This window comes from Stigmatopora argus, chromosome 14 (assembly GCF_051989625.1).
Source record: "Stigmatopora argus isolate UIUO_Sarg chromosome 14, RoL_Sarg_1.0, whole genome shotgun sequence".
NCBI lineage: Eukaryota > Metazoa > Chordata > Actinopteri > Syngnathiformes > Syngnathidae > Stigmatopora > Stigmatopora argus.
In genome coordinates, this window is record NC_135400.1 from 8,467,487 (window position 1) to 8,494,453 (window position 26,967).

At 38.3% G+C, this 26,967-nt stretch overlaps 3 protein-coding genes and 1 long non-coding RNA gene across 16 annotated transcripts in view; 2 read left to right on the forward strand and 2 right to left on the reverse strand.

The window, feature by feature from the left end:
• Positions 1-8,614, forward strand: part of LOC144088062 (neurabin-2-like) — a 31,172-nt gene extending 22,558 nt beyond the window's left edge. For all 5 annotated transcript variants that reach the window (XM_077618267.1, XM_077618269.1, XM_077618270.1 and 2 more), the window contains exons 15-18: positions 385-6,769; positions 7,766-7,853; positions 7,933-8,067; positions 8,509-8,614. In XM_077618267.1, coding sequence (XP_077474393.1) covers positions 385-438 — 54 coding nt within the window. In that variant the 3' untranslated portion in view covers positions 439-6,769; positions 7,766-7,853; positions 7,933-8,067; positions 8,509-8,614. The remainder of the gene's footprint in view (positions 1-384; positions 6,770-7,765; positions 7,854-7,932; positions 8,068-8,508) is intronic.
• A 39-nt stretch (positions 8,615-8,653) lies between these two features.
• Positions 8,654-26,967, reverse strand: part of LOC144088932 (uncharacterized) — a 270,343-nt gene continuing 252,029 nt past the window's right edge. For both annotated transcript variants that reach the window (XR_013304968.1, XR_013304970.1), the window contains 4 exons: positions 9,189-9,307; positions 9,008-9,126; positions 8,827-8,945; positions 8,654-8,768 (listed from right to left, as the gene is read on the reverse strand). This is a non-coding gene — a long non-coding RNA (uncharacterized LOC144088932). The remainder of the gene's footprint in view (positions 8,769-8,826; positions 8,946-9,007; positions 9,127-9,188; positions 9,308-26,967) is intronic.
• prpsap2 (phosphoribosyl pyrophosphate synthetase-associated protein 2) lies at positions 13,036-21,208 on the reverse strand. Of its 2 annotated transcripts, XM_077619274.1 has the most exons (12): positions 21,101-21,197; positions 19,782-19,854; positions 19,485-19,645; positions 18,604-18,656; positions 17,699-17,765; positions 17,435-17,607; positions 16,646-16,761; positions 16,365-16,420; positions 15,304-15,452; positions 14,745-14,815; positions 14,508-14,654; positions 13,036-14,437 (listed from the first exon to the last, which is right to left on the reverse strand). In XM_077619274.1, the coding sequence occupies exons 2-12, from the start codon at positions 19,782-19,784 to the stop codon at positions 14,279-14,281; spliced, it is 1,155 nt and encodes a 384-aa protein (XP_077475400.1). In that variant the 5' UTR covers positions 19,785-19,854; positions 21,101-21,197; the 3' UTR covers positions 13,036-14,278. The 2 variants fall into 2 exon arrangements, with proteins under 2 accessions (XP_077475400.1, XP_077475401.1); XM_077619275.1 differs by lacking the exon at positions 19,782-19,854 and having other exon boundaries at positions 21,101-21,208.
• Positions 24,631-26,967, forward strand: part of caskin1 (CASK interacting protein 1) — a 52,742-nt gene continuing 50,405 nt past the window's right edge. For 3 of the 7 annotated variants that reach the window (XM_077618017.1, XM_077618018.1, XM_077618021.1), the window contains exon 1: positions 24,632-25,315. In XM_077618017.1, the coding sequence (XP_077474143.1) occupies positions 25,222-25,315 (94 nt within the window). In that variant the 5' untranslated portion in view covers positions 24,632-25,221. Of the gene's footprint in view, positions 25,316-26,967 lie in introns of all 7 variants that reach the window. The other 4 variants (XM_077618020.1, XM_077618022.1, XM_077618023.1 and 1 more) reach the window with 2 other exon arrangements.

Below are 26,967 nucleotides of genomic sequence, written 5' to 3' on the forward strand. Positions count from 1 at the left end.
ACTCTTATACACTCACACGTCGGCTCAGTGAAACTGCTCATGGCCATTGTTGGCTTTTATTGATGCGTAGACCGTGTTGTTTTACCTTGTTTTGTCGCCGGTCTTTTGGTTGCCCCGACCGCAACAACGGGCGACCAAAAGACCGGCGACCAAAAGACCGGCGACCAATCGACCGCACACGATGGTAACAGCTCGCCACTTTGCGGATCATAAATTGGGGTAAAAATAAGACAAATCAAATTGGAGATTATTTCACTTGCCACTTAATGGCTTTGTCTGGGAGTTAAATAATACAAACATGAAATGGGGGGATAATGGTAAGATTATTTCACTAGTCCAGAGAAGGTCTGGTTGAAATGCATTAATATGAAGTTGTTTCTCCAGATTACAGATCTAGAGACACAAGTGGATGCTCTGAAGCCACCCAACCCTTCCTAGACTACTGATAGCTCCGCTTCCTGTCTGCCCCCCAAAGTGAGGGACCACAGTTTGGTCATTCCCAGACGTGGCAAAGCGAAACGTAAAAGAACAATGAGGATAACATTGACAAGAATGTTTTGCAATTGATGGCCTATTCAAAGTCCCTGAACCCACTCCTAATTTTCCTTGGTGAGTCTTCCTGTCAATCAACAAGGAAACTGTCCTCCGCTTCCCTGTGCTTGGATTTCCAGATGTTTTATTTTCTTCCTGTCTTGCGTTCTTTCGGGAAGATGTTAAGAAGCAGGCTCGTCACAAAGTGCTTTCCAGAGTGAAAGGGGACGTCTCGTGGAGGATTGTTTCTTGCTGTCAGACTTCTCAACTACGAACATAGACGCACTGGAACAAGACTGAATATGCACGTCGAACAAAAGTGATGTTAAGTTCCCACAATGTAAAAATTAAAACTTCCCAAAAAGTTTTACTACGGATTTGAAGTGAGGGCAACGCACATTTTCGGATTTTCAACGATTATTTTGAGCCATTCGTAACTCGTCTTATCAAAACAAGTGTTAACCTGAATTATCGGTTCTGGGTGAAATCTTGATTTTTGAGCAAGCACAGCTTAAAAGATAAGTTGTGGTAGGTTGAAATGTGTTAAAATGTAAAGTTGCACTGATGCCTTCAAATGAGTGCACTAGCAATAGCTAAATAAGTCAGACTATGTAGCTCACTTGTCCATGCGCTGAGAAGACCCAGTTTTAAGTTTATATTTAAAGACGTACATATGTCTAGTTAACTTAGAATTTTCAGTTCTGCATACTCAAGATGAGTTCTGCTTAGTTAAAATCCAAACTTGCTAGTGCAAGTGAAATAGCTCGACTTGAAATTTCAAGTTCTGTTCCCTTTGAATTTTTACAGTGCATTTACACCCAGTTTTGGCATGAAGGTAAATTTGATGCAAAAATAACTGGTAGTTATATAAAAAACATCTAACTAGTAGTTGTAGAGGTAAATGTGGGGCAAAAGTAGCTCGTCGCAGTTGCAGAATCAGTTTGTAGTTGTACAAAAATCTGTTGTTGCAACGATTTTTTTTCTTCTTCAACCCTATAATTTACATTTGCATCAAATTTACATTTGTAATTCATTGGCTGCCATTAATGGCGATAGACGTCCGATACATTTGAAATGAGGATTAAACGCCTATCATTGTCAATGGCACTAAGTGTTAGGTGTATGGGTTTTGGGGGGGTTGACTTGTTTTTTTATAGTCTTTGCTTTTTCCCCTTTGTGATCTGTCGTTGAAATTTCACCCTAATATTTCCCCACCCTGAACCCACCTGTTTCTGATTGCTTGTCAACCCATGTCTCTCCATTTGAAACACCCCAAAAACATATTCCTAACAAAAAGAAGCATACATTCCCACTCGTATTCCTACTACACTAAATGCTGACTGTATTTGGAAGGAATCAGGTAAGCATTTGCCTTTTGTATCCAAGCGTGGTGACATCCTGTTCTGTAAATATGATCTATTTCAAAGTTAAGCAATGACTTGTGGCCGATACTAGAATCAATTTTCCTCTGTTTGGTTGTTTGCAGTCTGTGTCTTCGCGTATGACACATTTAGTAATTGGACTCTTCACAATCTGGAGGAGAGAATATTCATCAAACCCCCGCAAAAGCCTGCCCTTTATCTGAGATGTGCAGATTTTGTAACTACCACAGGTCAGGTTCGTGATGAAAAAGGCAGGTGCAAATCTGACTGCTGTATTCCCACGTGCAGGTTAGTCTTTTTCAATTCTCCCCTTCAATATTCAACAGGCAAAACAGGGTGCCGATATTCTAATTCAGGTGTGTTGGTGGAGGGAAACATGGAAAAAACAGACTTGATAGGGGCCCTCTAGGACTAGAGTTGGTCACCCCTGTTCTAATGTGTGCTTTGAAAGATTCAAACTGTATGCGTTGGTGTTTCCACGCATATCTGTAGCCTCTTGAGATCACAAATGTGTTTATATCTTCCATCACACAAGTTGGAAATGGACCTAAAAATGCATGCAGAGTTAGTTCAGTTTATTTCACATATGTGGACGTCACTTTTTTTTCATGGTTTAACTCGTTCTATGCCATTGACAAGGAACTGTCCAATTCGTTTAATACTGGCAGGACTGGCTGTCATAAACTATTGGTAATGTATACAGCTCACATTTCAATTTCAAACTGGACATTTAAAAAACTAATTCTTACAAATGTAGCTTTCTGACTTGTTGACACATTTAGGTTAAGTCACTAAAGTATATATTAAAATTTGTACTCATGTTATGATTGTATTTTAAGTAGTAGAATTAGGCCTGGGCAAAAATATGAATTTGATTTCATTTTAATTGCGGCTGATCAAAACAAGATTTTTTTTTATACAAAAATTAGGCAAACAATTATTGACTCTCAAATAGAGGAGGATAATGAGGACAGTTTTAAATTTCATTTAACATTTTTTTAGTGACTTTAAGTTTTAATGAACTCAATCCTATAAAAACCCAGTGTTGACATCACATTTTGGAACATGTAGGCCACGATACTAACATTTAGGATAAATGACCTACGTGACCCCAAAAATGTCCACCTATGTGGACTCCAAGATCCTAATTATATTTGTTATTTTTTTTAAATGATGAATCATTATTTGTATGTATTTTCTTTTTTTTATGAATAAATACTGGTTATGGCCCCCAAGAAAGGGCTAATGTTTTTAAGGTTTTTAATTCCACAGTATTTAAATCATTGCCTGCTATTAGTTGATATGCAATTCATTTAAACTGGGGGGGAACTTGGCTAATAAATGCTCATTGTGCAGTGCCATTGACGGTCCTGGACGTCAATACGACGGCGAATGTTCAATTACCCCCCAGTCAAAATGAATTGGGCGTCTACCGCCGTCAGTGGCAGCCAGTAAGTTTAATGAGTGCCCTATAAAGTGTAAAGTTGTTTTGCACTTTTGTGTCTTTTTTCCTAAGTAAAATCATGAATCAAATTGGTTTTCAAACGATATCACCCAGACCTAGGTAGAAAATTGTCACCTTTGAGGGAATGAGACATTATTTAAAAAATAATTAGATAAATCTTCAGTTATTTGTATCTTTAAGAAACAACTTAGATTACCCTGATCAACAAGCTTTATTTACATATGGCTTTTGTACAAAGAATAATAAGAATAATCCAGACAATTGCATTAAATACTTGCCCAGTGTAATTTCATTTTCAAAACACATAATCACAGTCTTGGGGTGTATTCTGTAAATGGGGCATTTTGAGTTGAAATGGGAGCGTTTGAAGACTCATATGAACATTTGTAGCACTTTTGACATTCTTGTTCATAGGATTTGTATTGACGAGTTCAACTAACAAGATGTGATTTTAATACTTAATGTTCCATTAGTCCTTGGACAGCTGTATATTTGTTGTGTTGTAGCTAATTTGATTGCTTCAGATGGCTTCTTGTCCCTTTTTTGAATTCATTGTATATTTGTAACTTTGCTTTCATTGAAGCACAGCTGTTGTGTTCAAAAGTGTTTCCTGTAGGGATGCTCATATCCTGCACAGTATTTTTTTTTTTGAGTTTGTTTTTAAAACAGGATCTGCCTCTGCACTCAAATTTTAGTTTACAATTGATTTGCCTTGCTAGCCCCTTTTGCCTTGAGTCTTGCTTAGCTTTAATGAATGGAAAGCTTTAATCTGTCTATACCTGAATTTACTTTTAACAAAGACACTTAAAATCATTGGAGGAATACATCGTCATTTTAATTGAAAAGAACACAAAATATAAAACATTGAATTGATCAGCAAAAATGAAAAAAATCATAAACTGGAAAGATCATGCATTCATTTTTAGATTATTTTTCTTTTATTGTTTAATTTTAAAATGTTTTTTTTTTTTTTTTTTTCTTTCTATAATTCTAAAGCAAGGTTTTCTCATTTTCAGTTGTTTTTCAATGTAATGTTCTGTACTTTTATTTAAATACCTGTTTTTCATGTACTTCTGTATTCCTCTAATGCTATTTAATGTACGTGTTTAAGTTTAAATTCAGGATATTTATTTAAAACCAGTGACATCCAGCTTGAGGCCATGTGCTACTACGCTCTTTCTAAGAATGTACTAGTTTATGGACCTTAAACTGGATTTTAAGGGTATTCTCAGAGGGCTTTCCATATTAACTCATTTAGTGCCATTTACCAGGATGTCCAATCACCTTTTTGCTGTGAATTTGCATGGATTTGTCGCTATTAAGATGACAAATCAATTTGAACAGGAAGATTAGAGTGAATAAACAGTCGCTCTCCCAATTCAAACGTATTGGACATCTCTCGTCAACGACACTGAAAGCGTTAATGTATTTTCAGATTGATCCCACATTTGCAGTATCATAAAATCCAGAATGAGGCCTGTTTACAGCTCAAATTGTTCCATTTGATTGTAGTAAAACACCAAATGTATTTTTTTTACCCACCTCATCAAGTAGACCGCAGTCCAGTATTTCCTGCACTGAATGGATCAGTAGGAGCAGGTAAATGTGTGAAGTGCCTTGCCTAAGGGTTCAGGAAAATGATAGTACCGGAAGTTGATAACCACAGTCCAAAATGTATTCGGTTCATTATTACATGTCAATACTCAGGGTGGAAATAGAACTGGAAAACATGTCCTGAAATCACGATTGCCATCCACAGTCACATTGGTCCAATAGAGAATACTATAGGGTAAGTCTAGTATCGATGTCATTTTTAAATGAAACAATGTTCAAAACCTGGGAAAGTGTTGTGTCATAATGTGTCTTGAATTGCAATTCCCCATGTATTTTTTTTTAAATAGTAATTATTCCTGTGCTTGACCTAGGACAAAGTGATGGAATAAAACACGTGCCATGTAGTTTGCAGAAGGAATGCTAGTTATGAGCTGGTGCCAAACAGTGTGAGTGGGACAATCTTTACCTCTCTGTCTGGGTCTGTTCTTCTGTGGGTGTCACCATGTTTGTCTGAACCAACACCTGCTTATCAGCATTTCAATAAACATGTTGAACTAGAAACAATGTTTTTGCCATTGGAAATGAATGGGTAGTTTGGCTTTTCATACCTAAGCCTTCACTAGTGCTACGTCTGAATCAATCCAAACCTCAATAACTATTTTATGGCTATCAAACCTTTACTGCAGCTACAGCTGTGACACATAAAAACAAAGCATGAATAATAAACTGGGCGGCCCGGTGGGTGAGTGGTTAGTGCGTCCAAATGAGAGGAGTTTGCATGTTCTCCCGAGGCCTGTGTGGGTTTTCTTCGGGTGCTTTGGTTTCCTTCCACATTCCAAAGAAATGCATGGTAGGCTGATTGGACAATAAATTGCCCTTAGGTATGAATGTGAGAGTGAATGGTTGTTTGTCTCCTTGTGCCCTCCGATTGGCTGGCCACCAATTAAGGATGTCCCCCGCCTCTGGCCCAAAGTCGGCTGGGGTAGGCTCCAGCACCCCCCATGACCTTAGTAAGGATAAAGTGGTTCAGAAAATGATATGAGACAACTGCCTGCTATCAACCCTGTCCAGAATCTACAAATCCTGGTGCCTTAGAAGGGCAGAGAGCATTATAAAAGACAATCCACATCCCGGCTTCCACCACTTCAACCTGCTGCCCTCTGGAAGGCGCTACAGAGCGATAACTGCCAAAACAAACAGACTCAAGGAGAGTTTCTTCCCAAGAGCTGTCACCATACTCAACTTGAGTTCTGCACCTAGGATCTAATCAAGACTTATTACTACTACTTATATTTCTTATGTTGACCACTTATTTATCTATTACTATTTCGTGATTATTTATTTATCATTGCTATATATTGATTTTCTATGTGTTTGCTTGTTTGTTGTTACGTCCATAGACTCAGCGAGTAGTGCAATGACGCGCTGAACGTCTACAAAAAAAACATGGAACTCATCCTTCACTCTACTGACCTCACTTTAACTACTTATTTATTGATTATTTATTTGTCTGTTGTTATTTATGCTCTATGTAGTGAAAGCTTTAAATCCATTATACCTGCATAATGACGATAAAATCATTCAATCTAATTCAATTCAAAACTGTATTATAGCATCAAGACCACAAAAATTCTACATCATCTTCAAAACATAGACATTCAGTTGGGATTACAAACCACCTCTCGAGCGCGGTAAGCATGCCAGCATATTTCCACTTTCAATATGGGCGTGGTTACGCCTATTGTCGAGGCAGCTGAGTTTAATTAAGGGCATGCGCAGTAACCGTTCCTTTTGGCGAGCCTTTCCTACACTGACCGTCGCCGAGCACACCAACGAGGTAAGGAGTAGAGCAATTCACTGGCCTAAATTTGTTTTTATCACGCTATCGAGAGATTTTTAAGCAATCAATTGAGCCCAAAATGCCAACAAATCTCTTAGTTTAATGCCAAGTTTAACACACCGTCGACAATTTAAGTTTGGGCTTTGTGCCGTATGTTACTAGTTAGCATTAGCGTTAGCGTCAGGATTTGACTTAAAAACTATGTTATCCGTTTTCTCTCCATTATTGAGTCGTGTAGCAAGACTTTAAATTTAATCAAACAACGCCGAGACATCAACCGACAGTTTGCTGGGTAAATGCTCACTCTAGTTAGTTCCAGTTGTGTTGTAAGTAATGCTAGTTTTCATTGCGAGTGCTAAATCGTTGCCGATTTGTAATGGTTCTGTTTTTACAAAAAAAAAATCACTTATACAAAACTGTTAAGCCAAATTTCTCCTAGCTGTTAACGTCAGTCTGTATATTTAATCGCCGTATACAAAACTATTAAGCCAACTTTCTCCTAGCTCACTGGTGTCAAAGCGGCGGCCCGGGGGACAAATCTGGCCCGCCGTGTTATTTTGTGCGGTCCAAGAAAGTAAATCATGAGTGCCGACTTTCTGTTAGGATCAAATTCAAATGATGATTATACATGTATATTATATTTCCTCATTTTCCCCTTTTTAAATCAATAATTGTAATTTTTAATCCATTTTTTCCTTTTTGTGTTTTTAGTTCAAAAAGCATTTAGTAAAATCTAAAAATAAATATATTTAAAAAAATCTGTTTACCACGCTAATATTGAACATATTCCCAAAAATATTTTATTTCCTTTTGATCATTTATTAAATTTCTTGTAAGATTTCTCTATCCCGTAATTGTTTGGCAACCCCCAAATACCTTGGTTAAATCAAGTTTTCCCTGTTTAGCATCAAGATAAAACAAAAAACAACTAAGCCTATCTGTTGAATCTCCAGGCTCTATATATGCTAACTTATGCTTTTTTGTGTGTGCAAGTTTTCCCTGTTTAGCACCAAGATGCAGCTCTTCTAGCATGCCTAGAGCACTCTTGAGGTTATAGAAGAGGAGTCTGGGCCAGATCAAGGTGACCCCCCCCCCCCCAAAAAAAGTTGAATCTCTATTCTATATATTCTAACTTTTGCTATTTTTTTTGCATGCAACAGGCCTGAGAGATCTTCCTCGCAAGTTGCCCACTTGAATCATATGGTGTCTCTGAAATCCAACTTAAATAAAAGCCTAAATCATCATGGTGATGTTTCACTGGCCATTCATTTCCACAGCTCGACTAAATCTTTAAGGTAAGAAGGATCTCAGTTAATGTTAGAGCAGGAATTCTCAGTATTTATTCCCCCAGTTTTTTCTATTTTCCTTGTATACACCCCATTTTTTTATTTCTAATTTTATTTTCTAAGTGTTTATTGCCCATTTTTTTATTTCTGTGTATATACCCCTAATTTTATTTTCTAAGTGTATATACCCTGTTTATTTTTTTAATTCAAATTTTATTTTCCAAGTGTATATACCCCATTTTTTTCTTCTAATTTTATTTTGTAAGTGTATCCCCCCCCTTTTTTTCTCATTTTATATTCTAAGTGTATTTCCCCTTTTTTTCCTCATTTTATTTTCAAGTGTATATATCCCATTTTTTTCTAATTTTATTTTCTAAGTGTATATTACAAAAAAATATTGTAAGCATAAAATTGTTTTGTGAACTTTTAACTAAAATGTCTTGTCTACAGGTGGACAAACCAGAGAAACTGGCTACATAATCAACTTTTCAATGTAATGCCAACTAAGTATGCTAAAGTCAAAATGTTTACCTGTAAATAAATTGTTTTAACTTGATTACTTGCATTTTTTGTTAGATAAAGACAAACACATGTATACTTTGAAAAACTTTTATTTAGACATAGAAAAATGGGCTCTCAAGATAGGTTCACACAGGTCCTCCAGCATTTTTAAATGGATGAAGAAACTCCCCTTGGCACCAGGTGGAATTCTGTAAAACAAAAGGGGTCAATACACAGTTAAGTAAAAAACCATTCACAAGGTCTCACCTTTTATTTTGAAAAAGTTTGGAGATAGGTTCTGGCGTAACACCCAGCACCGAGAAATGTGGGGGTGCGTGAGCCTATCTGTACATAGGCAGGAAACCTTGTCTCCCTTGGGTGGAATTCTGGAAAACAAAAAAAGGGGTCATACACAAAGTTAAGTAAAAAACCATTCACAAGGTCTCACCTTTTATTTTGAAAAAGTTTGGAGATAGGTTCTGGCGTAACACCCAGCACCGAGAAATGTGGGGGTGCGTGAGCCTATCTGTACATAGGCAGGAAACCTTGTCTCCCTTGGGTGGAATTCTGGAAAACAAAAAAAGGGGTCATACACAAAGTTAAGTAAAAAACCATTCACAAGGTCTCACCTTTTATTTTGAAAAAGTTTGGAGATAGGTTCTGGCGTAACACCCAGCACCAAGAAATGTGGGGGTGCGTGAGCCTATCTGTACATAGGCAGGAAACCTTGTCCCCCTTGGGTGGAATTCTGGAAAACAAAAAGGGGTCAATACGCAAAGTTAAGTAAAAAACATTTGCAAGGTCTTACCTTTTATTTTGAAAAAGTTTGGAGATGGGTTCTGGCACCGAGAAATGAGGATGCGCCAGCCTCTCAACATAGGGGTGGAACTCTGGAAAACAAAAAGGGGTCAAGGCACAATAGATTAAGTTATATAAAAAAGAAATACAGACTAGGGCCTAATTAAGTCAAATTTAACTTTAAAAAAAACTCCTACATTTAGCTTTTTTTCTATAAAACATCAAAAGGGTACCCATTATTCAGACACTGCAAAAGGCAATATTAGACATACTCCTGATGGTCTGGTTTTCTTTAGTCTGCTGCAGAGGGACTAAAAAATGATCCAAGTCTTTAAAGGCCCCTATCCAGTCAATTTTTCATGTTTTACCCCACAAACAAATAATCAGGATCTTGATGTGGTGGGAAATATAGAAAACACACTGGACAGGGGCCCACAAGGTACAAATTACATGAAAATAATAAATAAAATAAATCCTACTTCTGCCTTGAGTTTTTCAGTCAATTATTTCAAATCCATTCATTCTTAAAAAAATAAATATCCCAAAAGCTTCTGTTTTTCTCTTATGCCAAGGAAAAATTTTTACATTAGTAAAAAATCACACCTGCACTTTTGTTGAATAAATGTCACTTCGGTTTTGTCAAAACCACATTTAAAACTAAAAATGAAACGGTCCAAGCACTGAGGTTTTTAAGAAAGTTAACGGGGTAAAAGTATATCTATTTCAGTGCACAGTTCCACTACATGGCAGAATTTTGTACCAATTACCAATTTCGTCATACGCAGTTATCTGGGTATGATGACAAAGCCCATGTTCAATTATTATTTGTAAGTTCAGAAAGATGTGAAACTCACAAGCAGAACTTACTCCTACACTTGCCACTATAGTATTTTTTTTTTTAAATTAAATTCAATAGGGATGACCCTACTTTACAGTTTTTCATTTATTGCAGCCATGTCTGGTCTACATTAACCGCGATAATGGAGGGATTACTGTTTATTCCTTACACGTCCACTAATGGCATTTGTGTGGGTGACTTATCCACAGGTTTTTGCTATTAAAAACACCCAACTAGTTAGTGTTTTCATTCAAAAGTTGAATGTATCACGACGAAAAACGAGCCAATTGCGCAAAGCCTTGAATACTGAACGCTGACGTTTAAATATTACTCGGATAGAGAAAATCGGAACTAGTATTTAAAAATGACTCACTTTGTTATGGCGTCGACAAGATGCCCCTTTCTGGTCGTTTTGGCCACATTCTTGATGTTTCCCAGCAGTCTGTGCTCGTTGAGGGCCTGAAACACAATGGAATGATTTCTTTTTAAACAAAGAGCGATCGGTAACGCATTGTAGCCAATTTGTTTGCAAACATTTTGCTGTCTGCACACACATGGGGCTACATCACGTCAACGAATCATGCTCTTATCACTCTTAAGACGAGAACTGGGGCTTCGAAATCCCCAAATGACAACGTACTGAATGTGCTGCATCGTCCTGTGAGAAGTTTGGCAGGCTTTCTTCGGCAAATCGTCACTTTTGAGCTGCTCTGCAGTGCACGCCCGTGTTGCTTCCTGGTTCATCAGCCATTTTGGGGTTTGACGTCGGCAATTTGAACTGTGACCTCGGCCACGCCTATTAAAAATAGACACACAAAAAATATAAATTGTTTTCATAATAACGTGTCAGTGTGTGCGTGTGGGGTGTCTGTAAATGCTTTTTGGTTGGATTTTAATACTTAAATAAAAATACATTGTTTTCTTAATAACATGCATTAGTCAGTGGGTGGGGCGGGGGCGGGGCTGTAAATACGTGTTGATTGGGCTTTCATACTTTAAAAAATACTACATTGTTTTCATCATAACGTGCATTAGTCAGTGGGGGAGCTGTAAATACTTTTTGGTTGGGCTTTAATCCTTTAAAATACAGTACTATTGGACATTATGAACAGTGTGATGACATGCACTTTAGTGTTTTTTACTTCTAGACATTTAAATGATACTTGGCAGTGGAGGTGCCTTCGGGCCTTCTCTGCTGGCCTAAGAAATTTCTGAATCACAGACTAGAAAAGAAGGAGGAAAGAAAGGAGGATGGATATTGTGTACAGGTAAAAATGATTTTTTGGTGAGTAAAATATGGATATATTCCTAAATAATATTTCAATTGTATGAGGTTATTATTGATGATTATTTTGTGTCGCAAGCTGTACCTGCAGTAGAGGTTTTATAGTCATAAAATTGTTGAGGGTTGGCTTGACTGTCGCTAGGAAATTCACATATATATATATATATATATATATATATATATATATATATATATATATATATATATACATATATATATATATATATATATATATATATATATATATATACATATATATATATATATATATATATATATATACATATATATATATATATATATACATATATATATACATATATATACACATATATATACATACATATATATATATATATATATATATATATATATATATATATATATATATATATATATATATATATATATATATATAGCTGGGCACACTTCCTTATCAAGCAAAAGATAGTTGGATCGATTCCTGCACCCTCCAAGTTCTGACTTTTTAGTTCAAACTGAGTTGACCAAACAATATAATAACCTGCACGTTTTGAAGAAAAGAAACCTTACTATACATGGCCATTTTAAAAGAAAGCTTTCCTATATACTTGGTCACTTTTATTTGAAAAAGCCTTACTACATTAGAGCACAACACTCTATAAAAGCTAGTTTTCTTAGAGAAGTGTTTTAAGGGGTCTATTTAAAAAATATTTTTGGGGGGTAGATTTGTTTTTCTATTGTTGTACATTGAAATGCAATTATTTACATACTAGTAACGCCCATAGAACCAACTCAAAAGCAAGTCTACGTATTGTCTTGTTTATTCAGTTAGTAGTGTTGAAAATAAATTAAAAAAAACATTCTTGGACTGCATGTGACAAGTGACAAAGACCTGCTTCAGTCAATTTGTGTGCTTGGAAAAGCATCCTAGCTTCATATTACTACTTGGATGGAAATGTGTTTACGGACAAGCTTTTGGTGTCTCATGACGTAAGATAGTTGACGATCAACAACAGTTTACAAATATTTACTAAAGAGAGGAAAGGACAAATTGACATCCACGTCATCCCAGAACTTTGGACAGTTTTGTGGCATTACAAATAATCAAACAGAACTAAGTATTGATTAGACAATGGCACCCAGTGTTGAATGGACAACCTAACATCGGAATACATGAATCAAATTCCAGTTTAAGTTCAGCAAGTATAAGATCGAACCCTAGTTTAACCCTTTATAGACCAGTCATTGACATCACTAGATGTCAAAAGGGACAAATGAACATTTTGACACGCCAAGTTATGAGTTGGACATCCATCTAGTGTCACCAAAGGCACTAAACATTCTCAGCCTGTTCTGCCACTTTGAATGAATTGGACGTCTATCGTAGTCAATAGAAGGCAGAATTAAAGACTATTAATATTATTGTTTTCATTTATTTATAATGTATTCCTAATTAAAATACACAATTAGTCAGAAACACACGTATATAGCAAAGGTTAATATTGTGGCAATCTTATTTTTTTTCAATTACCAAAATTAATCACTGGCCCTATAAAGGGTTTAAACGAAGGAAACAACACAAATCTTGTTTTATTTAGCTTCAAGGACATCTAACCAGTAGCAGAAAAAAATAATGCTAAATGCCTCAAAATCAAACAGCAGCAGGATGCTTCACAATCGGCCAACCTGTAATAAAAGCCCCAAATATTATTACTGTGTGGTGAATGTGTCTGAGTGTCCGCCCAAAGGCGCAGGCAATTGTGAGATACAATCTTTCTTGGAGGACATTCATCACTGGCAATAATCCTGAAGATGTGTCACTCATTTACCAACAACCTTAGCTAGAAATGTTAAGTGCCCACTTTGACACCAGTGAACTAACATTTTTGAGTGGCGATTAAAAAAACAATACTGGGAAAGAAAAGGGTGGTTATTGCGATAATCCCTGAAACATATGAAACACTTTCAGACAAAAAAAGTATTATTCTGCTCCATCTATAAAATATGACAAACATCATGGGAAAACTAAGTAAACGCCAACAATTGGCACAGCAGGCAAACTAATGAGAAGGGGGGGAAAATAAGTTTAGAGAAGATAGAAGTTACTTGTGAAATATAAGGACATTGAATGAGGGTGTGTTTAGACACAAGCAGTACTTAAAACTGTGCATCAGTGTATCAGACTATTCACTAAAATTGAGAAGAGTGAACCTTCGGGTCAAATCACAGGGTGAACCTTAAATGCACACGGATGGGGAGACGCAAAGTTATTAAGATAAAACTTTTGCACTTTTTCCCCCAACATTTACCATTTTTAACCCTTCACGCAAATGACTATTTATGGTAATAAAATTAAAGAAATAAAGCATCACATTTTGGATCATGTAGGCCTGAATATCAATATTTGGTATGGTCAAATATGGCCCACGTGAATCAAAAAGTCATGTCCACATATGTGAACTATACAAAGTATTTTATTTTTAGACCATATCGCCAAGCCCTTATACTGTCAAATTGTCAAAATTATATATATATATAAACTATTAGCCCATTTGTTAAAATTTTTAAACAATTTCGCCACTTGTTAGGGGAAAAAGGACCAAATTATTTGCCAATTGGCGCACAAATTTCTAGAAAATTAACTTCTTGGAGCCCATTATAGTGCATTTAAGGTTCTAACTTTGTGATTAGTGTAAACAGGAAGGAGAGGGTTGCTTCTACATAAATGAAAAGATACATGGAGGTCATTACTGTATGGTCGTGCGGGTATACAGGGCACGCTTTAAAGTGTGGAAAGGCAAATCGCACTTGTTTGTTCAGTCATCCACTCCTATGTTACGGAAAAGATAGGACATGGACTCTCCGTTGTGGATGCGTCTAATGGCCTCCGACAGGATCATGCTGATGTCCACCGTCTTGATTTTAGGACACTGTAGCTTCTGCAGTTCATGAGGGATCGTGTTGGTCACCACCACCTTCGGAAAGGACGGGAGCAGATGAAAAGGAGGAGCCACGTTGGTGGCAAGGACACAGCTGTGAACGCACCTCGTCGATGGACGACTCCTCGATAAACCTAGGGGCGTCGCAGGAGAGGATGCCGTGGGTGGCCATGATGAAGATTTTGTAGGCCCCTCGTTCCTTTAGCGTCTCCGCGGCCGCCACGAAACTGTCAACGTCGTCGATGATGTCATCCTGTGCGCAATTGGCACTAAGTCAACAAGGCTTCTAAGCCAACCTGCTTTGGCATGGCGATATCATACAAAAGACATGTTCTTGTCTTACCACTATAATGGCAATGCGGCCTCCTACATCTCCTACAACAGTGATGGGGGGTTTCTCCTTGGGAATCAACACTGGAAGTTGCAAATGAAATTGACACTGTTTAGTAATGGTAGGACATCATTTTTTTGTTTGTTTGTTTGAGCAGCATTTGGAGACGTGAACCGTGAATGTAAAGCAAACGAAATATTCACAAGACAAATGTTGTAACTAATTACTGATGTCACATGAATGAAAGGCAGTATATAACTCACAACATGTGATGCTTGTCCACGAGAACTGAAGTTAGTTAAATAGCTGTCGAATTCAGCACGTTCTTTTAGCAATGGCTGTAGAACAACTACAGAACAAGCTCTCTGATTACAAGCAAGCAATCAGAAGACATGTCAGCTACTGAAGTCAGCCACCACAATATTTGTTTTCATTGATTCCAAATACAATGGGTTGCTTTTGAAACGGTCCCAAATTGATACTGGATGACTGGATGTCAATTTGGACTGGACTCAACGCGAATCGGGACCATGGTAAAATAAGAACAACGGTGAATGTTTGGGGTTATTACGTGGTATTTCCATGCTTGGATGAATGGCTCCGGTGGTTTTGACAGCGGGTGGCGAGTGTCTCCCATCCACCTGGTCAGATTCGGCATCCTGAGCTTCACCGTGGATCACCGCAATACCAAGACGCAAGCGCTCTGCAAAGGACTGGGCCCTGGGGGGGAAGAAAATGAAAAACCTTCAGTCTTTAACTGTTTCGTAGCACTGACAATGATAGATGACATAATCATAACCACCAACCAATGTTCCCTCTAATTTTTTGCTTGTCTGGGCAGAAAGACAACCTCCCTGAGCACACTGAGTACCAGTGTGAGCAACATCATCATTGCTCGCTATGGGCATACACCAGTATCACACCTGCCATAAGCAGGTGCATGTCTACTACACATAAATGATTTAGTAATAATAAAATGTAATGATTAATATCTATGAATGTAAAAAATAAAAGTAAAAAGGAATGTATTAAAATGTAATTAAAAAAAGATAGAAGGGCTGTAAAACACGAAAAACATAAGAGTGGACAGAGCTACTGCCACTGGCTGACGCGTGAACGGCGCCATCAGGGGGAAAAAAAGTTTTTTATTTTGTGCGCTCCATATGATTGCTGTGCGCGGAGAGGACAAGAGTAGTGCGCAGCTTAGAGGGAACATTGCCACCAACCCCCATGTACTTTAATTCTTCTGCAGTGAAATGAAATGAGTTTGTCACTAGTAAATATCCAATCCATTTGAACTGTGAGGACACAGTGAATGTTCCCAGTCAAAATGGAGTGAACAAGTAGCGCCATTAATGGTAGGCAATGAAAGCCCTATAAAGGGTTAAATGAAAAGGAGAGAAAGGAATGTCTCCCAAACAGCAACACCACACAAATACAATTAGACTTGAGTAGCCTTCATTCACAATTTGAACAAAAGCTATAAAAGTTATGCGACTAGACATTGGGAACGCATTCAGCGTACTTGACTGGAGAAGTATTTTAGTAGGAAAATACACGGTTTGGGCTTTTATGTTTTCATATGAATTTGCACAACATGTTCTGCTTGCAATTCAGAATAGAGGAACAAACCTTTTAGCAGAAGCCGGTGATTTGGCTACAATCACAGCATTCCTATAGTCAGGGATCTAAAGGGTCAAAGAAGAAGAAGAAGAAAATCACGTGTGGACAGAAAGGACAAAAGTCACTCATCATTGACAGTACTCTAACTTATTGAGTTTGAATTAAATCTATCTGGGTATTGACATGAAGCTTGTAATATCCATGGCACCTATTTTCTTAAGTGTTTATACGGTTGAGGCTTGTAGCATTAAACTGTATGGTAAAATCCAATTTCTTAATAGTCGTTTTACCTCTTCTTGGATGTACTGCAACAAAAAGGGTGACGCTCTCAAGTTGTCCACTGGGATGTTGAAAAAGCCTTGAATCTCCTTCTGGTGGAGGTCCATGGTGATCAGGTGTGTGAGACCTACACAGCACGATGATTAACTCATTCAGTGCCACTGACGATGATAGACGTCCAATTATGTGGCTCTTTTCATTCTTCTGCTGTGAGTTTGTCACTAGTAGACGTCCAATCCATTTGAACAGGGTTCCTACAGCTCAAGGCAAGTTAAATTCAAGGCTTTTTAATGGTCTTTGAAATTGAATTCAAGACCAATTCAACAACAAACCAAAAATGGAAGTGAAAAAAAAAGAAACACAATGGGATACCAAGTAATGCGATCCAATCGATGCTAAAAGTGGAGACCTGCTAACGACGCAGAGAATAAGGAAGTGACACCACCTCATCAGGTCAATTTTATCCTTACCACAAAACACATTCTTTTACAAAAGATCTACATGTTCAATATTTTCTATTTCATTCTTTTGACAGTGCCATTGTTTAGTTTAGCTTACATGAAATTACACTACTTCTCGAAATCACAGAAGATAGCGTGAGTTTTAAAAGGTAGTAATCATATTTAATATATTTAATCTAAAAAAAACCTGGCACTGTAGAGAACTAATAAATACAATAATTTCATCACTGACACTTCATAAGGCAAAGTTTCTACATTATTTTCATACCTGATTTAAAAAAAACAATTATGTCGTTAGTTTTGCCTGTTTAGTGTTTTAAAAAAAGACGTAGGACTCACCAGCTTTACACATCATGGAGGCAATAAGCTTGGAGACGATAGAACCCCTCTTTCGCATTTTACATTGTTTACTGTAAGGGAAATAGGGGAGGACGCCAGTGATGCTTTTTGCACAAGATGTCCTGCACGCATACACTAAGATCAGCATTTCCATTATGGTTGTGTTTACATCTCTGGAAAGACACAAGTACAAAGAGAATACAAATGATAAAAAGCAGCTAAGGGGGACACAATGCTGAAATGGAGCTAGGAGTGCATTCCTACTTGGACACGGTCTGAATCACAAACACATCCTTCCCTCGCACTGATTCTTGGATTTGCACACGGGTTTCTACAGAAACAAATAGAGAACATGGGAAAAAGATAACAGTATGGCCTCAAATACAGCACATAAGTAGGCGGGGGTCTCCCACACAAACACTGTGTGAAACTGCAGTTGTTTGTTTTCGAAAACTCCGCCATCGATAAAGTTTAGAGCAGAGGTTTCATTTGTCGTGGGCTGCGTTACGCTTATGGTTTCATTATATTGGCCAAGAATTTGTAAATATTTAACTACACGGCTGTCTTTGATAGCCTGAGACCACCAATCCATTTTGACTGGAAGGCAATGGCGATCGAATGAACCCCAGTCAAAATGGATCAGGATTGCAATAGATAAAAAATTAGCAAATGAATCGTGATAAAAAACCTTTAAATGAAGATAAATAAATACATACAAATAAAGAATAATTTGGCACAATTATTTCGTAAAGTGTGTATTCAATCTTTAAAAAAATTACACATTCTACGAGTTTTGGACAATGACAATTTTCCAGAAATTCAGTTTTAGCGAAAAATGAACTCAATGCATGCGATTTATTTTCACAGGCCTCACAAAAGGATGCAGCAGGCCACATCTGGTCACGAGTTTGACATCCCTTCTTGATTCACCACACTGCTAAATTCATATTATTCCATGACTTTAAACATAAAGAGCAGACTATTTGCTGAGGGCATTTGTCAGTATATTTATAAATTTAAAAAAAATCATTCAAAACAGAATTAGAAAAACAATTTTATTCTTATGTCAGGATATGCAAATAAATAGGCATGTATTAGTATGGAAATGTGAGGAAGAAGCATTTTCCTGACAGAGGCAAATGATATAGTGAGTGAGAATGAGAATTTACCTCTGTTAGCTTCCTGGTAAACCTGCACCTTCCCAAGTTCCACCCCTAAACGCCTGAAAAAGAATTTGCAGTTAAGTCTTTCAAATGGAATTATAGGGGGGGAAAACAGATATTACACCGTAAAACATGCATTATATATTGTATATTCCTATATTGTATTACTTATATTTTAAGAGAGAATAATCTTTTTTTGTAACTTTATTTTGTGCTGTACAACCGATGTCCAAAAATAATTAGCATATTCATTTCTCAAGGAGCTTGAATAACTGCTAGGATAATGTTAGAATATTTTGGTGTAAAATTAAATATACAGCAAAAACAAATTCATCTTAACTCAAAATTTGGCGAGGGCATGGCTATAAATGAATCAAATTTGTCCCCCTTGGAAAAGGCTAAGTGGGGAAGTTGCAGCCTGTACATTTTTGTTAACAGTCAACAAAGTGAGAACTGCACATGATGGCAATGCATCAAGAGCCAGGTTAAACAAGTATCCCAATACAAACATTCAGATACTAAAAGGACCTTGAGAGTGGAGGATTTTGCAGAAGGTGGTGGCAGGATTGATAAAGAAGCTAAAGCCGTCAACAACTTGTTGTAAAACCAAGTGCCGCAAAAACCATTTCATGTGCTGATCTTCCTAAGCAGCACTGCTAATTTAGGTGAAAAAACATTTAAGCATTGTTTACACGAGGAAGCATGTTCTATTACTTCCAGAACTAAGCCACTTTTATTCATATTTCTGAGACATGTGAGGGAACACAGATCTACCGCCAAGGTCTTTACCAATTAAGTATTCACCCAGAAAATGACATTTTCCTGCATGAACTTGCTCTATTTGCCTTCCTAGCTGCGACCGTGAAAAAAAATGGTCATGCACTTACTCCGCAATCCTCTTGGCCAACTCACGGCTGGACGGGTGTGAGTTGGCGGTGAAGATAACCAGGCCGCCCTTGGTGTGGTTCATGTCGCTGGGGTTTCGGCCCTTACTCTCCACACACTCAGGCAGAGGATCCTTAGGCACCCACGCTCCGCTAAGCCCTTCCTGCATGTTAAGTAGAGGGCGGAGCAAATATTTAGATACTGTTAAACAAACGAGACAAGTCAACTCTCTGGCTTATCGGCTGCTGTGCTGATAAATACTGTGTTAATCACAATGTTGGTAAAATATGTACACCCACCATATTATTTGAAGAATGGTAAAGTGTCTATATCTCTTGACAACCAGTTAGAATGTAGCTGTAAAAAACACACCTTCCAACAAATGCAAAGTGAATGTTATTGCGAAAGATTCATTGAACACTGACTGCACTCTGAGCGCAGATCCTGATAAGGCCTGGCGATATCAATTTTATGAATTGATTCGATTTTTAATCAGTAAAATTGCATAATTTTGAGTATATGAGTAGTGAGAGAGGTCACCTGGTAGGATTGACCAACCTTGCATAGGAATTATGGAAAAATCTTGATTAACAGTAACACAAAATGGGTCCTGCAATTTTGCACGAAGTATGCATGAAGCAACTCAAATTTCAATTTTCTCCAAATTTAAATCTGTGAAATTGCATAATTTTTATTATAATTTTTTTTTGTGGACAGGACCACAAAAATTCGAAGTGCAACCATGACAAAGTACCCATGTAGCAACTTTATTTTGAATTTTAAATTGCATAATTTTGAGTATGTGTACTGCTATTATTGACACACCTTGTCTTGAAATTATGAAAAAAATATTTACAGTTAGTATTATAAAAAACATTCAGGGGGATTCACATAATATTGTACTTGTGGAGTGAAGTGTGTTTTGTCTACTTTATTTCATTTTTAAATTATGAGCTATACGGTGCTGTTTTTTTACTGTTGAGAATATTTTTGAGGGATTAAAAGCGCTCAAAACACACCTCTGTTTTGAATGGAATTACCGTAATGCTTGGTCTAAGTGGGCGGACTATTTTGAGCGTCCGCTCATTTGACCACGAAAACGCGAACGTCCGCTGGCTTGACCGCAATTCGTTTTCTAAGAGTATAGTCAACCTATTTAACATAAATAGAAACAATTTAAGAATCAGACTATCGCTTTCCTGTAGACAGGAAATATTAGTGATACAAATGACCTGTGGGCTAACAAGTTGACTTGAAGGCCAAGTGATGTCTTATATCAATTGTCACTCTTAATTCATTACTCGAGGGCACGACAGCAGCTCCTGAGTGACGCTAAGCTAGCTTCATAACAACCGCGTACTACGCCACAATTTTACGTTTATTTAGTCCAGAAACACAGTTGATCTTATTGAGACAAGTATGTCAATGATCTTTTAAATACTTTAATCAAATCTTAAATCGAAAGTACAGTGACGCGACAACGCTGGCTAACACCAAACACGCGCTACAAACAATAAACCCGTCAGATCAAAATATCTTTAAGGCATCATCCATATTCCATCAGCCCTTTTTTGTAACCAAGTGTGAACATGAAATAAAGCACAAGTAAACTCCTGACCAGTTTGCGTCGGCTTCGATTACGATCTTCAGCGTCCAAAATGGGTTTGATTGTTCCAACCTACTGCCCTTTTCAAACTGGCCTCTTACTCCATCTGCTTGGATCGAAAACAGATATCATATACATATAGAATATATAAATAGACGCCGAATGTTGAAGTCTGCGGCGTTCAGTAACCGGCGGCCATCTTAAAGCAGTATACTTCTCTGATCGGTTGCATATGTAAGGAGAGAAATTTCCTCCATTAAAATATTCTTAGAGCGACAATATCATAACGGATTTTCACACAATTTGGCATTTAAAAACGTATTAACTTGTCTATTATTCAGGCTGGATGTTGAAAAAATTTATATACGTGTTTATGTTGTATGGAGTGATTTTAATTTATGTTTTTGGGAAGTTTTGGCGTTGGAACCCTTGTTGACCGGCTAAATAAAAACAAAGAAGAACAAGTTTAATAATAATTATCTAATGAAGTCGAGGAATAACTTAAAAGGCTGCTTAACTATGAGTGTGAAACTTGTTAACAAACCAATTGAGTGCAACTGACGATGATAGTCGTTTACTTCAACTAGGCAATTATAGTTTACTGCCAGACCCTCCCAGAATATAAAAAAAAACCCAAAACAAAAACAAAACCAACAACTATGGTTCATGTTTTGGTGGCCCTGTAGCAATTGCATTGCATCTACCACTGGAGGGCATTGTTCCGCAATGAATACTCCTCACGCAGTTCTTTCTGTCTTTATTTGTCATATGTATTTAATTTTGCATCGAATCTTAGGGTATTAAATAACATGGTCTGTTGTAAAGGACCTGACACATTATACTGCCTCTTCTTTGCTTTTCTGCCATTCTGTATATTATGTTAACCTCACATAATGGTACTAATAAATACTCTTTACGTTGAGTATGCACAGTGAATTAAAAATAAATATTTTAACATAATGAATACAAGTTTCTTGGGAATTATTTTTTTGTTAAACGTTTACACAGGATATGTTTGCCCAGAGTGCGCAAAAATTTGAATGCCACTGAATGTTCCCATTGATGCAATGACATGCATATTGGGCACTTTGGATCTGCCCAAGGTTTTTCATGACACTGTTTGCATTACTCATGCAGTGCAAAATAATATACAGAATCTATAGAATAAATCCGTGATAAGTGGAAATTGATTGTTATCAATATAAGCAATGGGTAAAGCACCACGAGTCACAATATGAGAAACATGTAATATATACACTGCATTCTAAATGTACGAAATGCTCCTTTTTACCCCTTGCATAACTTATTCTGAATGCGGGGGAGGCCGAAAGCAGCATCCATGTACTGTGTAATGCCCATTGTTTCACGCACACACACGCAAACACACATAAATAGGCATTGCAGTTGAAAACCGTGGGAGGTTGCACCACACAGAAAAAAAGTTTGTTTAACTCCAGGCTAAACAGAGATCGATATCGAACTAGAAAATTCAATGGCATATTTCATTCAATCATTCATTCATCTTCCATACTGCCCATCCTCAAAAGGGTTGCGGGACTTGCTGGACCCTAACCCAGCTGTCTTGGGGCGAAAGGCAGACTACACCCTACACTGGTCGCCAGTCAGTCGTAGGCCACACAGAGAGACAGATAACCACTCCCACTGCCACCGAGTGGGATGGAATCAAACCCCAGACTGCCCGCACCAAAGTCAGGCGGAAGAACCACCACGGCATATTACTTTTTAGTATTAATGTGACATGAGAGGGTTCTTGACTATAATGCGCTGATTTTTGTGTTTTCTGTCTTACCAATATTTATCCATGACCACTGATTAATGGTCATTTGTGAGTTGGAGCCTATTAGTAAATTCATTGGGGGTTTTGTATGTGCCATGAATTTGGAAGTTTCTGCATGCTGACTGCAGAGCTAAGAGCACCACCAGCAAACTCTTTTTAAAGGCATTCGGAAGACTTGGATCTGTTACACTAGCATCAATTATTCAAGACAAGAGGTGGGGCTAGCCTACAGGCAAGCCAGGCAGTTGCTTGGGGTCCCGGGGAATAAAGGGGCTCCCAAAGGCTGCCAAAATGTACTACACAGAAATTATAAGAATTGGCCACTTTTGGGGCTCCATCCCATCTGCTGTAGCAACCTGCTCTTGATGCTGTCATTGGAAAAGCGAAACTTAAGTGTGTAAGGTTATTTTATAGGAATTTATTAATTTATACTAACAGATGTTGTTCTGTTAGAATGTTTTATATAGAGTATAGTATTGTCAGCCAGATCTACTTTTCAATGTTGTTAGGGAGAAGCCAATCCACGGCTTGCACTTCCAACATACCCCATTTGTGGAAAGGTATCACACATGAGATGATGCAGGAGTGTTCAAACTTTTTTGCTCCAAGAGCTACTTTTCAAGGAGTTAACCTTCCATCTTTTTTACAGGCCACTGACAAATCTCAGCAATTATGTAATGATGCATTAGACCACATGTGTCAAAGTGGCGGCCCGGGGGCCAAAACTGGCCCGACGCATCATTTTGTGTGGCCCGGGAAAGTAAATCATGAGTGCCGACATTCTGTTTTAGGATCAAATTAAAATGAAGAGTATAGATGTATATTAAATTTTCTGATTTTCCCCCTTTTAAATCAATAATAGTAATTTTTTAATCATTTTTTTGTGTTTTTAGTTCAAAAATCATTTTGTAAAATCTAAAAATATATTTAAAAAAAGCTAAAATAAACATTGTTTTAGATATATAAAAAACTGAATATTCAGGGCTTTCAATCCAGTTCTTTTAATCAATTTATAAAAAGTCTATCTAAGTTTATCTTAAATGGTCCGGCCCACATGACATCGAGTTGACGTTAACGCGGCCCGTGAACCAACCCGAGTCTGACACCCCTGCTTTAGACTCTATCAACATGTATGGGCGCGGCAGGGAACGGGGGTGAATATCCACTCTTGATTCAAATTTATAAGAGCCTAGCTAAGGAAATTAAACAGAGGCGAGGGATCAAAATGTTATTGTCGTGCGATCTACCAATAGTACCTTGGCGATCTACGTAATGGGCATCCTTCTCTTAAACGGTCTTCGCTGGATCAGTTGGAACAAAAACCTGCACCCACTGCGGCCCTTTATGGAATAGTTTGGACACCCTTGACCTACAGTATTTACTACTGTGCATTTATGTGTGGAAAAACACATTTTGGGTTGGGGGGCCCTGGGGATTTCTTGGAGCTTCAACAGACCATAGCAACGCCACTGGGCGTGACATGATGTCATCAAGACTGTTTACATAACAATTCATTTCAGTGAAAAAAAACTCGACCTTAAAATGTTGTTGAAAATCCTTGCCTGGAGAAGAAAGATCGCAACATAACATATTCGGTAAAAAATATATTTCGCTTCTGTTCCGCCCTGAGTGTCAACACACGCACGTTAGCGCCACGAGCTGGCCCAGCTGTAGGTTGTGCGCCCCCACAGCCGCCCCTCTCCCCCTCCACACACGCACATCTCTTCCACACACACGCTCTCTTTCTCTCTGACTACTCCTGCCCCCACGCGGGGGAAATTCGTGAGCAAATCGAAAGCGGGAGCGCAAAGCAATCGCCAGCCGAACGATGGCTGCTGCAGCCCCGGACCGTGTTTTTACCCCGCAGAGCCCGGGAGCGCCTCTCGTCACGGACGGACGCACTTGAACGCCGCTTTTTAATACCGAATACGCGGCATTTCATTCCCCCGCTGCCGTTTTTCTTTTCGGATAACCCTGTTTCGGAGAGCCTTTCTTCCGCCTCCTTCTCTCGTGGACCACCACCTCGCGGCCCAGCCAGCTGCAAGTCGCGTCCGCATCTATCAGTGCATCGTCTACCAAGGAAGGGGGTGGACGTACGATTTAGCATCCCGCCGTCCCAGGGCACCCCCCTCCCTCTCTAACTCGCGTCTTCTGCTCTTTCATACCATCATACACCGAAAAGCTCCAGGGGTCTCGTCTAGGGGGGGAGGAGGAGCGGGGGAGGAAGGAGGCAGGGGAGGCTAGCGGTGGCGCACTCTCCGCGTGGGAAGGCCGGCCTGAAGCGCCCCTCTGTCGGAGGATGTTGCGGGAGTACTAGTGCGTCTCAGAGTGGAAGATGGGGAAGGACCAGGAGCTGCTGCAGGCGGTGAAGACCGAGGACCTGCTTACAGTGCAGAAGCTGCTGCAAAGGCCCCGGCCAGGGAAAGCAAGTGAGGAATTGCATTCTAAAATTTAAGTCTCAAGTGTGTTGAGATTGTTATAAGATGCACCGTGTCATGCTGGTGTTTTTTTTTACTACCTATATATGTTGCATCAAAGGGATATGGGTGCATGCATCACAGTGGTGAACATGGAGAGCTTGAGTGTGAATGTAATGCAGCAGAACTGGGGTGGGTGGGGGTGTCTTATTGGTGTGACCCTGGTTTTGTGGATGACAGCATTTTAGTAGGCTTGGGCGACACATTAGGATTTTTTTTAATTAACTGGAGCTTTTTGTGGATGATGAAAAAATGTGTTTTCATTTTTTTTTTTTAGAAAATGGAAGTCTAGCAACCTGTTATTCAACAGATTATTCAATGAGAGTTTCTGTGTGAAGTTATTACTCTGTACTTCAGGGGTGACAGCACAAATTGGGGGAGAGAAAAATATATTTAAGAAAATTAAGGTTTTGCACGTGCACACCCGGCTCACTTTTCTGATATCGAAGGTTCAATCCCTGGTGGTTTTCAACCTTCCCGTGTTGGGTTTGCATGTTCTCTCTGTTGATTTTCTCCGTATACTCCGGTTTCCTCCAACATTCCAAAAACATGCAGTAGAGGCTGTTTGAACACATTAAATTGTCCCTAAGGTACGAGTGTGAGCGTGAATGGTTCTTTGACTCAGTGTGCCCTGCAATTGGCTGTTAACTAATTCAGGGTGTCCCCCGTCAACTCCGCACTGTTGGCTGGGATAGGCTCCAGTACCCACCCCCCAGTGAGGATAAAGGGGTTCAGAAAATAAGATGAGAGAAAATAAGACAAAAACTAATTAAAAACAGATTTGAATTTTTGTTAAGCTCCCAGTAACACATGGAATCTGCAATTTTGTGAAATTTCATAGCATTTAACTCATTGGCTGGTATTGAAAATGATAGATGTCCTATATTTATTCAATTAAGAAAGACTACCTGTGCTCATGTTTCCCTTCTTTTGACGGCAATGGACGTCAAATTAATTTTGGATTCAAAATTCTAAATGGATTGGACATCTAGCTCTGTTATTGATAGCTAACTAGTTCAATAAGTGCACTAGAAGGGGTTAAACCATTTTAAGAAATGTAATTCCTTTGTTATCATTGTCTCCTTAAAAACGTGAGATAGGAGACAAATTTCCCCAATTTCCCTCTATAGGTTTTCTGCATATCAAACAATGTTTCTGCACAGCAAAAGCACATTCCCACTTGCTATACAGTATGTCTCTCTTCTATGCTGATCAATTTCTGTTGGCACTAAAGCACCAGCAATAGCCTCCATCCCACTCTAATGTGTAGGCAACTCAGTCATACTGGAAATCAAGGACTGTTGTGCGGAGATCAGTGATCCCCGACTAGTTTGGCTTGGCACATAAAATGTGCGGTTAGAAATCATTAGCTGTGCCAGAAAAAATGATTTCATTTCATTATTTGGTACGATAATTATTTTTTACTACAAATATAGTATATGTTAGTTGCTGTCTATCTGTAATTTCATGTCCACTCTTGGGTTTTACTTTTTTGATGTGACTAAATTCAGTAGGAAGACATTAATAGAGCTGTGTCATTGGGACAACAGCACAATTGCCATCTAAAAGCCCGAACAATTTAAAATGAACAAGATTTATGATCA